At 48.9% G+C, this 16032-nt stretch overlaps 1 protein-coding gene across 3 annotated transcripts in view; it reads right to left on the bottom strand.

The window, feature by feature from the left end:
- Nucleotides 1-323: 323 nt before the first annotated feature.
- Nucleotides 324-16032, bottom strand: part of GDPD5 (glycerophosphodiester phosphodiesterase domain containing 5) — a 106039-nt gene continuing 90330 nt past the window's right edge. For 2 of the 3 annotated variants that reach the window (XM_066340805.1, XM_066340804.1), the window contains exons 10-17: nucleotides 14187-14337; nucleotides 13550-13768; nucleotides 12720-12877; nucleotides 10762-10909; nucleotides 9752-9834; nucleotides 8582-8596; nucleotides 5212-5324; nucleotides 324-3489 (exon numbers count right to left, since the gene is read on the bottom strand). In XM_066340805.1, the coding sequence (XP_066196902.1) occupies nucleotides 3374-3489; nucleotides 5212-5324; nucleotides 8582-8596; nucleotides 9752-9834; nucleotides 10762-10909; nucleotides 12720-12877; nucleotides 13550-13768; nucleotides 14187-14337 (1003 nt within the window). In that variant the 3' untranslated portion in view covers nucleotides 324-3373. The remainder of the gene's footprint in view (nucleotides 3490-5211; nucleotides 5325-8581; nucleotides 8597-9751; nucleotides 9835-10761; nucleotides 10910-12719; nucleotides 12878-13549; nucleotides 13769-14186; nucleotides 14338-16032) is intronic. The other variant, XM_066340807.1, reaches the window with a different exon arrangement.

Below are 16032 nucleotides of genomic sequence, written 5' to 3'. Positions count from 1 at the left end.
AGGGTCTCTGGAGCTGTGCTCTTGGCCTTTTCCCCAGCTGTCTTCCTCTTTATTTCCCTCCGTCTATCTGCTTTCCCCTCTTTTCAGCTCTTCCCTGAATTTTATTCTCCCCAGATGATTCTGATTTTCCTGTAAAGCCAGGTTATCATGTGGCTCCTGCAGCTGGAACAGGATGCACTCTGCTGTTCCTTGGGTGACCTGGAGTATAGGATGGGGAGCTACAGACATTCCTGAAGTGTCCTTTTGCCCTGATTCCCAGGATAAAGATAATTTGGTTTTCACACAGTTGCTTTAAAAAATCGGAACTCAGCAGGGCAGGGGAATACAAACAAATGCATTTATTTGTGGCATGGAGTGGACAACAGTTGTAAGGCCTGGAGGGACAGGACACAGGGAATGGCTCCACACAGAAAACAAAACAAAAAGCAGATTTAGAATGGATCCTAAGGAAGCAAGTCCTCCCTGTGAGGGTGGTGGGGCCCTGGCACAGGGTGCCAGAGAAGCTGTGGCTGCCCCTGGATCCTGGCAGTGTCCAAGGCCAGGTTGGATGGGGCTTGGAGCAGCCTGGGACAGTGGAAGGTGTCCCTGCCCGTGGGTGGATGATCTTCAAGGTCTCTCCCGAGCCAAAGCATCCTCCTGTGATTCCATGAGGGATCACCACGGAGCCCCAGGGAGCTGCAGTGTGGCCCCTGAGCCGGCTCAGGGAGGGCACTGGGCCGGAAGCTGCTGCTGAAATTAATCCCCTAAAAGAGGCAGAGTCGGTTTCCAGCCAGGTCAGCTGCCACAGGAGACATCCAGTGCTTCAATTCCCAAATTCCCACAAGCACAGCCCCAGGGAAGGATGGAGGGCTGGGGGAGTCTGAGCAGCCCAGACCTCCCCACCCTGAGCAGCTGAGTGTGCCCTGGCACTGCAGATCTCTGTCCTTTCTGCCAGCTCAGGTGGTGAATAAACACCAACACGGGGTAAAAACTGGCATCCAGCAGTGGGAGAGCATCCACAGCATCTCCTGCTGTACATGAACCCCAAATTCCTTCAGCTGGGCATCCAGCACTGGAGAGATGGACACCCTGAATGTGTCCACTGAGTGCCTCACTTTGGATGTTCTGACATCAAACAGAGTTTAATTGCTATTAAATAACTTTAGACTTAATAAAGAATTTAAAATTCCTTTAAAATTATTAAAGAAACAGGAGTGTTGGCACCATTAAATACAGGGGGTTCTGAAGTCTGGGAATCAGAGTCTGGGACCTGAACCAAACTTGCAGACACCAAAGTGTGTGGAGTTTTTTGCCACCACCATGAAATTTTCCAAATTGGCTTAAAATCCTATTTAAAACCCAAACGACTGACTTAGACTTTTTGTATGTATTCTGGATCTCAAAGTCCTCGGGTTCTTCTTCATGAATTTTTGCATTAAATCATAAATCTGGAGTTATGTTTTAACTAGGAACCCTAGTAAGAACTTCAAAAATTTGGATTCTTCCTTAATTCATTTACTCAAAGGATTTCAAGAACATCAAACACAGCTGAACCTTCAACCAAATCCTAACAGCTGGCATAAGAAATTTTATATATATATATATATGTATATGTGTTTGCATATAGGCACATAACTATAACAAAAATCTTCAGCCACACCAGGTTATTAGCTAAGCTTGGGTGGGAGCTGGGTGTCACCTCTCGCTTGGCACTAAGCTTCCTCCATGAAAACCTGGTTTTCCTTCTCACAGAGCGGACATAAAAATGCACCAGATTTGTGGTGAAACAGCAATCTGTCAGGAAAGGATCTCGAGCTTTCAGTGGTGCCAAAAGGACTGGAGAGCCAAACTGGGGAACAAAGATGTAAAGGAACAAAGTCTTGATTTTTGGTGGTGCTTTTTAGAGCATCAAAATTCACTTTGTCATTATCAACGCTTTTTTTTTTTTCACATAGTTAAGTCAGCCACTTTTGCCCCCAACTCTTACACACTAAGCCCAAACTTCAGGGTTTCAAAATCCCACTGCATTTCAGCTAAAAAGGACAGAGCAGTTCTGAAACAACAAACTGCTCAGGGCTGTTTCTCTCATGGCTTTGGGTGTGGAACGTGGTGTATTATAGCATTCCCCAGACTGCCTTCTCCTCTATTTTTTTATTTTTTACCTTTTTTTACTTTTAACTGCTGGTCTAAAATTTTGGGTTAAAGCACTGGAAACTTGCTCTTCGGAGCCTCTGCCTTCAGGGTCCATCAACATTTGCTGCAGGACCATCACTCCTTTGGAGGACATCAACGTGCAGCTTTAGAGATCCTGCTTTTACAGCAGGGAGCAAAGGTCTTCTTGCAGGAATAAATTATATCCTGGGGCTGCTTCACCTTCCAGACTATTTACAACTTCTTCACCCACGGCCCAGAGAGGGGGAAACTCCCACTGCACCACCACCTCCTCCTCCAGAAGGGAAGCAAGGGGCCACTGCAAATGCCACTTGGAGTGGCAGGCACTTCATCCAGATCCCAGCAGTGCTGGTGCCCATGGCATTGCTTGTCACAAGCCATCCAGGCTCCCAGCAGAGCCTGCCTTCAGGAGAACAGAGAGAGAAAAAGGAGAAAAAAAAATCAAAAACTGCTGCCAGCAGAGACCAATCTACAGCCAATGCTCAGATTTCAAAACTCTGGCAGGACATTCCAAGAAAGCCATTCCCCATCGAGCATCCAGGCCTTGGGGAAGGAGGATGGGACAAGGAGCAGGCAGGTGCCCAAGTGACTGAGCCAGTGCAAGCCCTTCCCTGCCTCTGGACTTCAGCAGGGAAGAGCAGTGTGAATTCCCTCTCCTAGGTAAGCTTCTCCCAACAGCCTCCTGTTGCATCACAGCTGCACTTTCACTGCCCAGGACAAGGGGAAGGAGGGGAGAAACAAAAGAAAAGAAACCATAACAAAATCAACACTTCACAAGAACATCACAACATTCAGCTACACAGTCGCTGCACCAGGAGGACTGGATTAGGGAAAGGGGGAGAAAGGGGACACACATCCAATGTGTTGCTCCCAAAACCCCCCCGGGGGGACTCAGGCTCTCACATCAAGATTCAAAGAACTTCAGCCTTTCAAGCTGGTGAAGGTGAAGGTGAAATAAGGTGAAGGATTTAATGGACACGGAATTTCCACTCATGCCTTGGAAAAAAATTACACGCAACCAAAAAAAAAAAAAAAAAAAATTTCAAGATTTTCTACATATTTACAAAAAGAAGCCCCCCAGCCTCACAACCAGGGAGGTGGAGCAGCCAGTGGTGGGGAGTGGGACGGGGTTTCTGCCCGACCAGCAGTTCCTCAGAGGTTCCCATCCCAGGGATGCAGCAGAGCACGGCTCTCGCTGCCGCAGTGGGGCCCGGCAGAGCCCTCAGCTGATCCGGAGTTTAGTGTCCCGGGGATCCGTGGGCGTCACCATCTCGTTGGCAAAGCCGTTCTCGGAGCAGAAGGACAGCTCATCCGTGGGCTCCACGCCGTTGTTGATCTCTGGGAAGGGCAGAGAAAGGAGGGATGTCACCATAGGAGCCATGCAATCCCAGCATGTGGGGATCCTACAGGGAATTAGGAACACTGCACACTCATTTACAGCCAGTTCTGAACAGGATCTGCCTCCAGTCTGGAGCTCAGCTCTGCTTTTCAGCCCTTCAAAATCCGGCCACCACCAGAGGCAGAGCTGGTTCCCCCCGCTACAGTTGATGTCACTGTCACAGGCTGAGCAAGTCACCTGTGGGAGAGTGGCAAAAAGTACCCGAACCTAATCCCTACCCAAATGGTCATCCTGGGAAAGGACTGATTCCTCTAGCCACTGGTTTCACCAGGAAAAAACTGCACTCACCAATGTTTTAATGGTAAAACATCCACCCTGGGCGTGAATCATCGTTTCAGAGGCACAAAACCTCCATCTGCAACCCCCACCTCCAAGGGATTTTATGTCTGGGATGTTTTATGTCTAGGACATGTAAGGGAAGCTTAATTCTGCTGTGCCAAGCTGCTTTTCCTGTCTGGGTTCCCTGGATTTATACCTGATTTTCAGCACCTCTGGCTGGCATTTTGCACAATAAGCTAAGTTGCCTTTTTGCTCTGTCTGTGCACAGTGCACTAAACCCTGATCCCTGCTGGGCATCTCCAGACCCTAAATACAAAAGAAGAAAACCCATAACAAAGCTCAGGGGGTGGGGGATTATATTCACATTCCTTCAAAGGTGAGTTTTTCAGCTTCATGCACCACATTTAACCTTTTAAAGCTAAACATTTCCATCTTTGCTCACAGTTTTGCAATCCTCCTTAGAGGTGGTGTGTGATGGACACATTACCAATGTGTTCCAACAGAAATACGCTCTGGGAGGAGCACAGGGATATCAGGAATGCCACAACCTCTAATGCCACTGAACTCCAGGTCTATCCCAATCCCATCACCATATTTGTGGTCACATATGCCATTATTTGTTTTATGGCTTTTGACAGTGGCCAGTGGAAAATATGTGGGACAGTGTAAGATGGGGTAACCCAGGAAGCTAAATTCTACTAAAGCAGGATTTCTGAGCATATCAGTGCTCAGACCTGAACCAGTTTGGGATGGGCCACAGAATCACAGAACAGTTTGGGTTGGAAAGGACCTTAAAGACCATCCCATTCCAACCCCCACGAGCCATGGCCATATCCCACGAGTGCAGTGCAGCAAGGTCAGTCCAGTCTCCTGACACAGAGCAGGAAAAGAGCCCTGAATCAAGAGCAGCTCCTCCCTCTGCGGGGTGACAGCTGAGGGAGGGACCCACCAGCCCCATCCCTATTGGTTTTCTTATCGTCTTCTCTTCTCTGTGTCAGAGCCAGGATTAATACATGGGAGTCATGGTTTTGTGTTTGGACTCAGTGGTTTTTAATCCTTATCTATAGTACAGTCTCACAAGCCGTGAGTTCTGCAGTGCCTCTAGTTGGAAAGGTGCAAAATGGAGTACCTCTATATCTCTACAAGGTCTTTTCAAGGACAATCCATCCAATTATAAAATGCCTCCTAAATTATTTTTACCTTAAAACCAATAACCATTCACATGAAATTCACAATGCGGACTTTATTAACCAATTACAGAAAACCACCCAAACCTATAAGAAGGACTTAGACAATGCCCCAAATCCTCCATCTTGCCCCCATATATTACTAAATACAAAAATCTTAGAATCTAAGTCTCCAGAATTCCAGGCCATCCCTACCTGAGAAGATCAGCTTCTCCTTCATGATCTTGACATCCTGGCTGGAGCGGCGGACGGCAGCGCTGAGCATGATCTGCTCCGGGTTGTAAGTCCTGATGCTTCCCAGGCGCCACCTGCAAGACAAGAACAGGATCTCAGGGACTCTCCAGACACAGGAGCACCCTCAGTGCAAGAGGCCACAGAGCCCCTTTGCCCCCTTGCACCTACACAACCCCACGTGGTAGGACGATGGTCAGAGATGAGTGTGCTACCTCAAGCATCTTTAACCGTCTTGAGCACCCTAGTTCCCCCCAGGAATTAGACCCATGGGTTCACAAACCCATGAAACAATTTCCCCAATGGCTGCAGCTGTCCCACAGCCTTCTCCAGTTGTACAAAGGAGATGGAGGTGTTTAAACTTTTAGAGGGAACAGAATAAGAGAAGCGGCCAAGTAAAGAAACCACAAATTTTCCCTCATCAAGTGCCATGGTCAGGTTTGTGGGAGAAGAGAGCTCAGGGCCAATTTAAAGTTTCAAACCTGAAACACAGCAAGGAAATGGCCTCAGATTGTGTCAGGAGAGGTTTTGATTTGGTCTAGGAAATATTCCTTCCCCAAAAGGGCTCTCCAGCCCTGGCACAGCTGCCCAGGGCAGAGGTAGAGTGCCCATTTTTGGAGGGATTTAACAGCCCTGTGGATGTGGCACTTGGGGGCCCTGAGAGCAGCCCTGTAGCAGGCCCTTACTTAGGATGGGAAGGTGGGCTGCTGGAATAGGGGAAAACATGGCCTGGCAGCTGTTCCCAAGATCCCACCACAAAGGGATGACGTTTACGCCAGGCTTTCATGTCCCACACCCCACTGACCCATCAGTACATCCCACTCTCCCTGCCAGAGCCAGGGATGCCCTAAAACTATTTGATAAAGAAACAGCAGGGATTTAGGGTGTCTTATGAGGTTTCTGATCTGCTGGCACCATCTAGTGGATCACCCACACAAGAGAAGGTGATCAAAACAATCACCTTCTCTTCAATTTCTAACCCCTTACCCAGCCCCAGGGGCAGAAGATTTGAGGAGCCCACAAATCTTCAGCCTGGGTCTATGGCCATCAGCCTGACAAACCAACATCCACAAAAGAGGTTCTGCAACATTTTTCCCAGGAAAACGTAGCTGGTGTCAGTTTTGTAGGGTTTCCACCCCCTTCCCAAATCCCAGTGCTTGACCTGAATCAGGCTTTGACCAGGGTACAGATGGAGGCTACACAGAAAAGAAGGGGTGGGATGGCAACATCACACAACTCACAGACCCATGGACAGAAGCAATGCAGAGGAAGCACAAGAAGGCAAAGTATAAAACAAATAAAAAATTTTTTTTTCTTCTATCATCATCATCTAAACTGAGCCACTCTGACCTGGAAGAATGTATTTTTGGCCTTAGTGTCCCCTGCAGGCAGATCCCACTATGGCAAATGTGATGGCAAGATGTCCCAGGGTAAGACCCTCCTTAAACTCTAAATCAGGGCCGAAACACAAGTCTTGGTACAAGTCTTTTCTTTGCCCACCACTCCAGGATTTTCAGCATCAACTCTGTGGCCAAAAGTGACCTGTTACCCCCAGATCCCAGCTATCCCATGGAGGACAGGGGTCATTCTGAGGCACAGAGAGCCCAGCCTCAAACGTGAGCAGGGACCAAGGGCTTTTCTCCTGCTGCCAAGAGGAACAAGCACTGCTCTGTGCTGTCCATCTGCTGGCTGTGGGCACACCCAGGGTGGTAAAACACACATGAGGAGATGATGGCTCCTCTCCCAGGGGTGCACTGCTCTGACTGAGCCAAGTCACCCCATCTTTCAGAGGCTGCTTTGAAATATCCTCTCAGCAGAGCCAGCAGTACATTTAACCACGATGCAACTCCGACCAGCGCCACGTGAAACACTCTGTGCTGCCCTCAGAAAGCCTCAGGGTCTCCAAAAAGCTGGTTGAATAGAAAATAGCACCTCTCCTACCCCCTTGGACTCTGTTGTGATGGACCAGGTTTGGGACAGCAGCGTGCAAAAAGGCCAGAGAGACAGCAGGAAGGTCCTGTTCTGGGAGGCCGGCGTCAGAGCAGACCAGACGGACACAGGGTGGGAACAGACTAAAAAATACTGGGACAACAACACAGAGACAGCATACACTGGGTTAGGGCCACGGCCAGACCCTGGGGTGGGAGGGGAGATGCTCAATGCCATGGAAAGTGGGTGGGAGAGGGGCAGATCGAGGAAAAAATGGGGTTGGTCGGCACTGAGGTGGTAAGATGGAGCAAGCACAGTGCCAAGCCAGCTGCTGAGAGTCCCCCTCTTGTGCCTACTCCTGCCTAAAGCCTGCCCAGCTCCTCCATGCCTGCCTTCTCCACATCCACGAGCAAGGGGTAAACCACCCGACCTCCCTGCACCCACAGGAGGGCTCAGCCCAGCCCCGCAGCCAGGTCCTGCCACGCCAAAACACCTCATGGACACCTGCAGGGGCCAGCCCCGACCCCAGGGCACTGCCTGGGGGCAACCAAATCCTCAGGAACACAACCCCATGGCACAGAGCTGGAGCAATGGAGAAGGGAACACGTGGAGAGTTCGCTCAGAGTAGGGACGTGGCGAAGGCTTTAGTGCAGACAAGGGACAGCGCTTCCCTCCAAAGGGGTGGGAATGACTGGTGAGGGAAGGGCCAAAACCAGGAGAAATCTGGGATTCTGACTGATGGCGCTTCAAATCCAGCGCCCCAGGCTCAATTCCCTCCCCTGCTGCAGTGCTCTTTATTTTCACACGGCGTTTCCAGTTTCAAAGTGGTGCAGCTCAGGAAGACCCCAAGCGCTGAGGGCAGCATTTGATGAGCCAAACCTTCCCAGTTATCAGCCCAAATAATTCAGAGAATTAATCAGAGAAGTGCCACTTCACATAATGGAATAGATTCCGTGATTTTCTTTCTAGAGGGTGGAGGCTGGTCTCAAACATCTCTGTTAAGTACAGGCAGGAAGGGGATGTTTTGCACGGGATTATTTCCACAGAGAAATTTCCACAGAGAAAAGCATTACATTCTCTGAGAACCTCCCAATTACAATGTGCCCCGGGACCTCAGAATTGGGCTGTTTTAAAAGGCAGTGACTTAGATCATTGTAACAGAAGGTCAGATTGCCTTCAAAACATCCACTGGCTTCAGTATCAGACTTCCATGGTGCTCATGGCTACGGACTATGCAATGTTCAAACCCTCACGGTCCCCTCCTTGAAGCCGGATGTTGGAAAGCATCACAAAAGCTGCCTCCTACCCTGTCCATCTGCAGTGAAGCCATAGCAGAGAGGGAGAAAGAAAGAGAGAAAGGAAGGTTGAATGAAAAAGAGAAAGAGGAGGAAAGCACCAGAATTACCTGATCATGTGATAGCTGTGAGATGCCAGAATGCAGCAGAGAGAGAAAGAGGAGGAACATGCACAACAGTCAGAGCAGTAAGAAAATAAACAAGGCAAAGAGGCAAAAAAGAGGTTAGTTAGAAGTCATCACAGTTGGTATTTCCCCTCTGGAGATCCTGTCCCTGGGGCTGGAGCAGAGGAGCAGGAGCAGTCCCTACCACGGCTGTGGAGGAGAGAGAAGCCACGCAGAGGACAGAGGACGAGCACATTGAAGCAGTGCCTCTGCTCCCACCCACCCCCTCATCCTTGCATGAAGGAAGCAGCTCTGGTTTGCCCCAAAGAAAAGACTTGAGGAAAAAAACAAAAACAACCAAACCAATCAGGAAATACACAAAAAAACCCAACCATGACACTGAAGGCCAAATGCCAAGCCCCATTCCCCAGAGCTGAATCCCATCAGCAGGTGGTACTTGGGCAGTTCTGCTTTGATTTGGTTTTGACATCTCCTCAACCCTGCAAGCAATTCTCTCCAAATGTGGTGGAGAAGCTGGAACATCAGGGAAAGGCTCTGCCCTGCACAAGACTCTTGGCAGAGCAAGCCCTTTGCTGCAGAGAAGTCCAACTTCTGGAGTAGGGATTCTCCTCCTTCTTCCTAACTAAGCAACTGATTTGATTTGCAGGATCGTAACATTTCCCATAGTAATTCCCTGCCTATGGCAGGGGTGTTGGAACTAAATCATCTTTAAGGTCCCTTCCAACCCAAACCATTCCATGATTCCATAATATTTCTACATCCAAACAAGAACAAACTGACTTAAGAAAAGTGTAACATGTTCTTTTTGAACACTGTAATGGTGGAATCTCAAAATCCCTCTCCTCTTCTTCCTTTAAAGCACTGTCCATCAACATCCATTTCCCAAAAACATTTACAATTTCCCTTCCACATATTTTAGGAGCAAAGCAAGGCATCTGACACTACTAATTTGTGATTTCTCGTTCTTAAAAGGTGCATCCAATTCTCTATCCCCTCTTGGGAGTGGAATTATTGCTTGCAAGGATCTTTTAATAAATATTTCCCCTGCTACTGCAACCCAAGAACTGAGGCTCAGGGTACTCCTCTCTCCCATCTCCACCCAACAATCTGGACACAGGTCACAAATAGACAAGAGCAGAGCCGTAACAAACTTACTTCTGGAATATAAAAACTCCTACAATTACGAGAAATGAAATGAGATCAGACGTGATCCAGATTAGGTGGTACTCGTCTGGAGGCTGCAAGACACAAAACAGAAGCAGACCTTCAACACTTGGGTTTGTGCAATCACAGGGAGACCACACATGGCTGGAGTTACCACCAAGGAGCAAGAAAAGCACAGATCTGCAGGGGTTAGGTATAAATCACAATATCTATGACCTTCCTAATGCCAGGCTGTCATCCAAAACTATCAGGGAAAACTGCAAACAGTAACAATTTGAAACTCCCCCTCCTTTCGTGTGCTGACATTTTCTCAGGGCTCTTTGGGCTGAAAGTTTCCTATCTCAGTGTACCTCAGGGTGAGGGCAAGATGCTGTTTGGCAATCCAAGTCTGGGGGAAAACAGGGAAATACATCCATGCAGGGTCCACTTTAAGTGCAGATGGGACCTTTTAGGCACAGCCCCATGCTGTAAGTGTGATTTCTGTCCTCTCAGGCACAGGTAGGTCTAGTTCCAATTGCCAATCCAAGTGATCATCACATCAGCTGAGCCCAGCTGAACCATCATCACCGGGTCTCTTGTCAATTATTCTTGTCCAGCTCTGGGGTAGCCAGAGGTAAAACCTGTCTTCGATTTGGGATTCAGAGCAGGCAAAAACCTAATTTTACAACTTGGCCAAGATGCTGAGGCCTGGTTTGCTGGTTGCCCTGTGTGCCTGCTTCTCCTGCAACTCTTAACAGCTTCTCAGCAGGTCTGCAAAGATGTTCTTCTCTCAAACAGGGAAAATCATGTGGGTTAAACAGGGAATGCAATGCAATCCTCAAGGATCTTACCCAAACTGATGGGACTGTGCAAGAGGAACATCAATTCATTCTCATCTCAGGGCTCAGCCGTACAGTGGGGGGAAAACCCTCAAGCCCCAACCAAACCTCTCAGGAAAACCTGCCCCCTCTGCACCCACCCAGTGCATTTCCTCCTGCCAGAGGCTCCCAGGGGGTGCTTACCATGAGCCAGATGGGGGAAGGCACCTTGCGGAGGACGTGGGAGCTGTCGGAGGTGACCGAGGGGACGCCGGCACACCACAGGATGGAGAACAGCCAGGGTTCATTCACCGTGTACAGGTTCACACTGAGGTTGGCCGTGGTGTAGTCCCTGCCAAGGCACACACAGGGTGACCTGCAGCACCCCACCAAACCTCACCCCCAAGAGGAGAGCTCTTGCCATCGATCACAGGTGTGTTCATTTGGTTTGAACTGTGTGAAACGGGAGTTTTTAACAACAGGCACTCTGTGAGCAACCCGAGGGCACTGCAAGCCAATGGTTTGATCCTGACAGCTTTCCTCACCTCTTGGCTGCTGTCTGGCACAGGCCACAGACCATCTCAGGAATGATGGACATGGTGTGTTTTTTTTGGAACAACCATCTCATCGTGCTGATGCGAAATTAGCATCTGCCTCAGACGCCCGTAACACTTCAGGGGCAATTTGCTCAATTAAACACTGACAGAGCTGTCTCCAGCATCAATGCCAACAACTTCCATGCCCTTGTTTTGGGGACAGTTGCAGAGTTACAGCTTCCAGTCTCCTGAAGTCATTTTCCAATGAACTAAAATGGAAAAGGAACTAAAAAGGAAAAGTTTCCAATGAACTTCCCAGATAAAACTGCCACCTAGGGCCCAGGAGCTGCCAGCAGCAAACCAAGCACTGGCAATTACCTGGTATCCAGATAATTCACATACATTCCTCTGTTTCCTTATCTATTAAGCAGAAGCATCAACAGTCTCCCTCACATGGGCAGCACAGATTAATCCCTGCAATTTCACACTTTGAGGTGGAAGGTCACAGTGCGAGACACGGACATCTCCCAGCTCACAAGAGGAACAAGGTGCTCCAAAGGGGTTCTCAAGGGCAGGGGTGGTTGTGGCAATGTTGCATCCAGCTGCTGGATTTGGGGAGAATGGAGAGAACTGTGTTAAACCAGGGCTGCAGCAACATTTGACTGAGCACCACAGGGTTCAAGAAACATTCAGGTGACAGCTCTTATTTTGGAGACAGCTCTGGTGGAATTGAGGGGAGATTGGGGCTGATAAACTGGGATAGAGGAGTGAGTGGGCACAGAGACCACAGGAGGTAAAATAAGCAGGAATTATCCTGCAGGTAAAGCACAACCTTGTTTTTAAGGATGAGGAGCTGGGCTGACTGCTGGCAGCCATGGAAAGACACAGCTGGATCACCCCAAACAGAGCAACGCTCTCAAAAATCTGCAGGCTCAGCTCCTGCCTACTTCAGCTCTAACATGCAGCCAGACAGCTCCTTTGGAGATACTTCTCTCCTGCAAACCTGTTTAATTTCAATTTTAAAAACCAGAAAAGCCCTACTAGAAATGATCTGCCCTCCCTGAGAAAGGGGCAAAGCTGGGAGCTAAAACACCACACAGTTCACATCAGAGGCTCAGGCAGGGCAGGAAGCCCTTGCTGTGCCAGGGTCATTACAGAGAAGAGCTGATCAGTCTAAACAGATGATAAAAGACAGGAGTTTGTCTTTCTGCAAAGAGAAATTTCTGAAAGCATATCCAGACCTTGGGCTAATCAAAATTCCACACTAGCAGCTCTGGAGCAGACAAATGGAAGCAAAGGGCAGCTGCTAATGAGGATGAAGCAGCACTTGGAGGGAACTCAGTGTGAAAGGCCTTCACTCTCTCCCAGAGCAGCGAGTGTAATAAGAATCAGCCAGTTCATCCATTTGTATTTCAAAGAGGCTCATCATGTCCTGAGACAGCATGTAGAGATGTCAGAGGCAGCTGTGCACTCCCAGAAACAGCCTGGATTCCGGATGACGGGTAGGGAAAAGATGCACAGCTCAAGCTTTTAAGAGCAAATCCATCTGGAAAGATCCCTCTGAACAAGCCAGACAGGCTGGGATGCTCAGGAAAGGATGCTGAGGGCTCTCACAGAGGGCAGTACCTGACATCCTCATTGGTGACCTTGGTGTACCGCAGGTTGAGCTTCACGATGCCCTTCTCCCTCAGGCGCTCTGCATCCAGCTTGAGGCCAGAGGTCTGCTGGAAACCAGGAGCAACCTGTCTGACCAGCTGCCTCTCCGTGTCTGGCAGCCACATAACCTGTGGGGGGAGCCAGACAGGGCATAGGTTATGGCAAACGTGGCTCCCAAATCTGGGAACACTCCAGCCCGGGGCATGGGATTCCCTGAGCTCATACCGTGATCCCGAAGCATGTCAAAAATCAACAGCTCGTTCTCAGCTCTGAGAGGTGAAGTGGATCGTTGAATCACGGAGTGGTTTGGGTAGAAAGAGACCTTTAAAGTCATCTCATTCCAACCCCTTGCCATGCCAGCATCTTTCTCTAGACCAGGCTGCTCCAAGCCCCACCCAGCCTGGTCTTAATAATCCAGTGACACACATCTACCAAAGCATCAGAGCAGCACAGAAGCAGCCAGGTGAAATTTCAACAGGGAACAAAAAACCTGAGGAAGAAACCCACTTCACATCCCCACAACTATACTTTAACTACTTTTCTCTTGCTCTTTGTCTCCATCTTTGTTGTGGCCTTAGTGGGGGCTTAAAAAAAAAAAAAAAAAAAAAAAAAAAAAAATGGGAGAATTAGTTTCCTTATACCCAGAGAGATCCTCTCCTGAGCTGTACCAGGGGGCTCCACTCCAACCTCTGTGACCCCTGGTACAACTCCCAGTGACGCCCCACTGGAGACACACAAGGATTCATGGAAACCATGAGGAGGCTGATTTTGAAAATATCCCCCCACCCCACAGAACTCACAGCCTGCTGCCGAATTCCCGATGCCAGGATGGTTTCCAGGGTGATGTTGATATAAGTGCTGTAGTAGGGATGAGCTGCTGGCAGGTCCTGGAAGTTCAGGATGAGGGATGTGTTGTCCTTGATCACCTCCAGCATATCTTCCAGCTTGCAGACTGACTGGTTGGCAGCCTCCAAGTAGTCAGCTCTGGAGAGAGACCCTGCCGTCCAGAAAGGGTCGTTCTGAAAGCAAAGCACATCCCAGGATTACTGCCACAAAGCCCAGACACCCCCAGTTGCAAAGGCTGACTTTCTTTCTATTCCTTGGTGGAGATGATTGTTCCAAAATTAATTTCAAAACAAGGGGAACAGTGTGTACCACGCTGGGTTTTTTTATGTCTTTTTTATAATCACATTCACCCTCCTGGCGGGTCTTGAAGTTCTTTGTGGTGTCAGCCAGGCTTGAGGCCCCTTCCTCCAGCAGAGGCACAGAAAGACAACATGGCTTAGACCAAGCTTAAGTTTAGTAGAGACAGAACTAAGCATGGTCTGTGCACACTCAGTCCAGCTGCACCACACCACCACGGAGATGGATTTACACCTTTCACCCTCAAAGAGGAGCTGGGGATGAGCTGTGATGCCATGGCTGCATGGTGCCCACCTGCAGGAACCACTCTCCAGCGTTGAGCTTTTCCAGGTCAGTCCAGTTGAACATGGAGGAGTGCTCGTGGGCCCGCTCTGGAAACACCTCCTCCACGTTGGTTGTTCTCCTGAGAGTCTTGTCATGCATCAGAAAGGGCACCCCATCATAGCTGCAAACACAGACCCTGTTACAGGTGGAGGAGGAGAAATTCCCCTTCCCAGTCCAGCCTCTCTCACTGGAGAGAGGTCTCAACCAGCCAAAAAATCGCCCAAAATTTCCCCAAGAGGAAAATCTCTCTTAGGCACCTGCTGGGTGTTGGCAGCCACTCCTACACTGAAATAACACTGTCCATGCCTCATCCCCTTCTCCCCATTATCCCTGACAAAATCTCAAACTCAGCTGGTTTTGACAAGAACACCCACCCTGAATGCTCATCAAAGCTTCCTTCCTCAGCTTCTGCAGCTCCCAAAAACATCAGAGGTTTCCCTTGATGCAAAGACACACACAAACTCTCCTTTAACTGTTCACAGCAGATCAGGAGGGAAATTTTCAAAGCCTCTCGGACTATAAGTGAACATCAGGCTTTCAGCAAGATGTAAGGCTTCCAAAGTACTAAAAATGCTCCGAAATTGCCTTCTCCAATTGAAAACTGGTTTCATGCCCACATGAGTTAAGCTCATGCTTAAAAAAAGGAAAAAACCCACACCTCTCAGATGGAACTAAGCAGCCAAATCCATGCCCTGGGGTTTTTAAGTCATCTGGATATTACAGAATAATGGCTCTGGAAAGCATAAAAAATACTTTAAACTTTCTTCCACTCAATTTTCTCTGAGTAGATCAGTGGTAAAACCACACAGGGTAGTGACAGCTTTTATCAAAGGCAGGGGAGCAGTTGTCTGCACCCAGAAATCAGGACAAATCCAGGGCAGCAATGACATTTCCAAAGGAAGGAGCCCTAACAGGAGACTCAGGAAAAGTCTGAAAAAAGGATGGGGTGAATTGACAAATCCCATTTGAATTAGGAGACAACCCAGAGCTGTTTGCCAGAGGGAAAATGAAACCCAATTTTAGATGATGGTGCAAACGTTGTCTCAGCTTTACCGCTGCCCTCACAAGTCCCTTCTCACAAAGGTCACTGGCATCTTTATTTGCTATTTCTGGCCTGTGCTGGGCCAACTCCTTCCCCCAGCCCACAGCAACCTGCTGACACAGCAATCCCACTCTGCTGTAGTCGGAAAGGGTTTAATAAATACAGTTAAAAATAAAACAAAAAAAGCTAGGCAACTGCAGAATGAAGAGTGTGGAGTGTTTAGAAGTGTCAGGAGCTCGAGTTTAGCATCTCACAGAAGAGCAGCGCACTGCTGAGCCTTAACCACAGAGCAGAAATCCTATGGGGCACTTGACATTTGCTCCCTCCTTTCTGATCCTTCCCTCAGGGAGTCACCCAACACAACCCAGGGCTAACCACAGTATCTTGGAAAACCCAGGTCTGACACAGGAATCAGAGCTTTGGAAGAAATGTGGGAGAGGGTGGAAGAGAGAGTGGAACAGTCAGCAGTTTCAGGCTCCTGCTGCTTGGAGCAAAGCTGGCTTTCCAGCTGGTTTGGGGCGTGGAAGGGGTACGTGTCCAAGCTGCCCATCAGACATACTGATACATGTCTAGAAGAACATGGAAATATTCCAGGAGGATGGACCCATGCAGCCACAGGTACAAAGAGCATCTTCTTGAAGGATAAAGACAGCAAGGGGTGTTGTGCTGCAAACCCTTCCTGAAGGCTGCTGCCAGCTGCACCAATATCTCACTTTTCAGTCTGAAGGTCAAGGGAATACTCTCTTTCTGAAGGCACCTGAGTCTCTCGGAGAA

The sequence above is a fragment of the Sylvia atricapilla genome, chromosome 2 (genome assembly GCF_009819655.1).
Source record: "Sylvia atricapilla isolate bSylAtr1 chromosome 2, bSylAtr1.pri, whole genome shotgun sequence".
NCBI lineage: Eukaryota > Metazoa > Chordata > Aves > Passeriformes > Sylviidae > Sylvia > Sylvia atricapilla.
The sequence above is the reverse complement of the archived record's forward strand: the minus strand, read 5'-3'. Positions and strand labels throughout refer to the sequence as shown.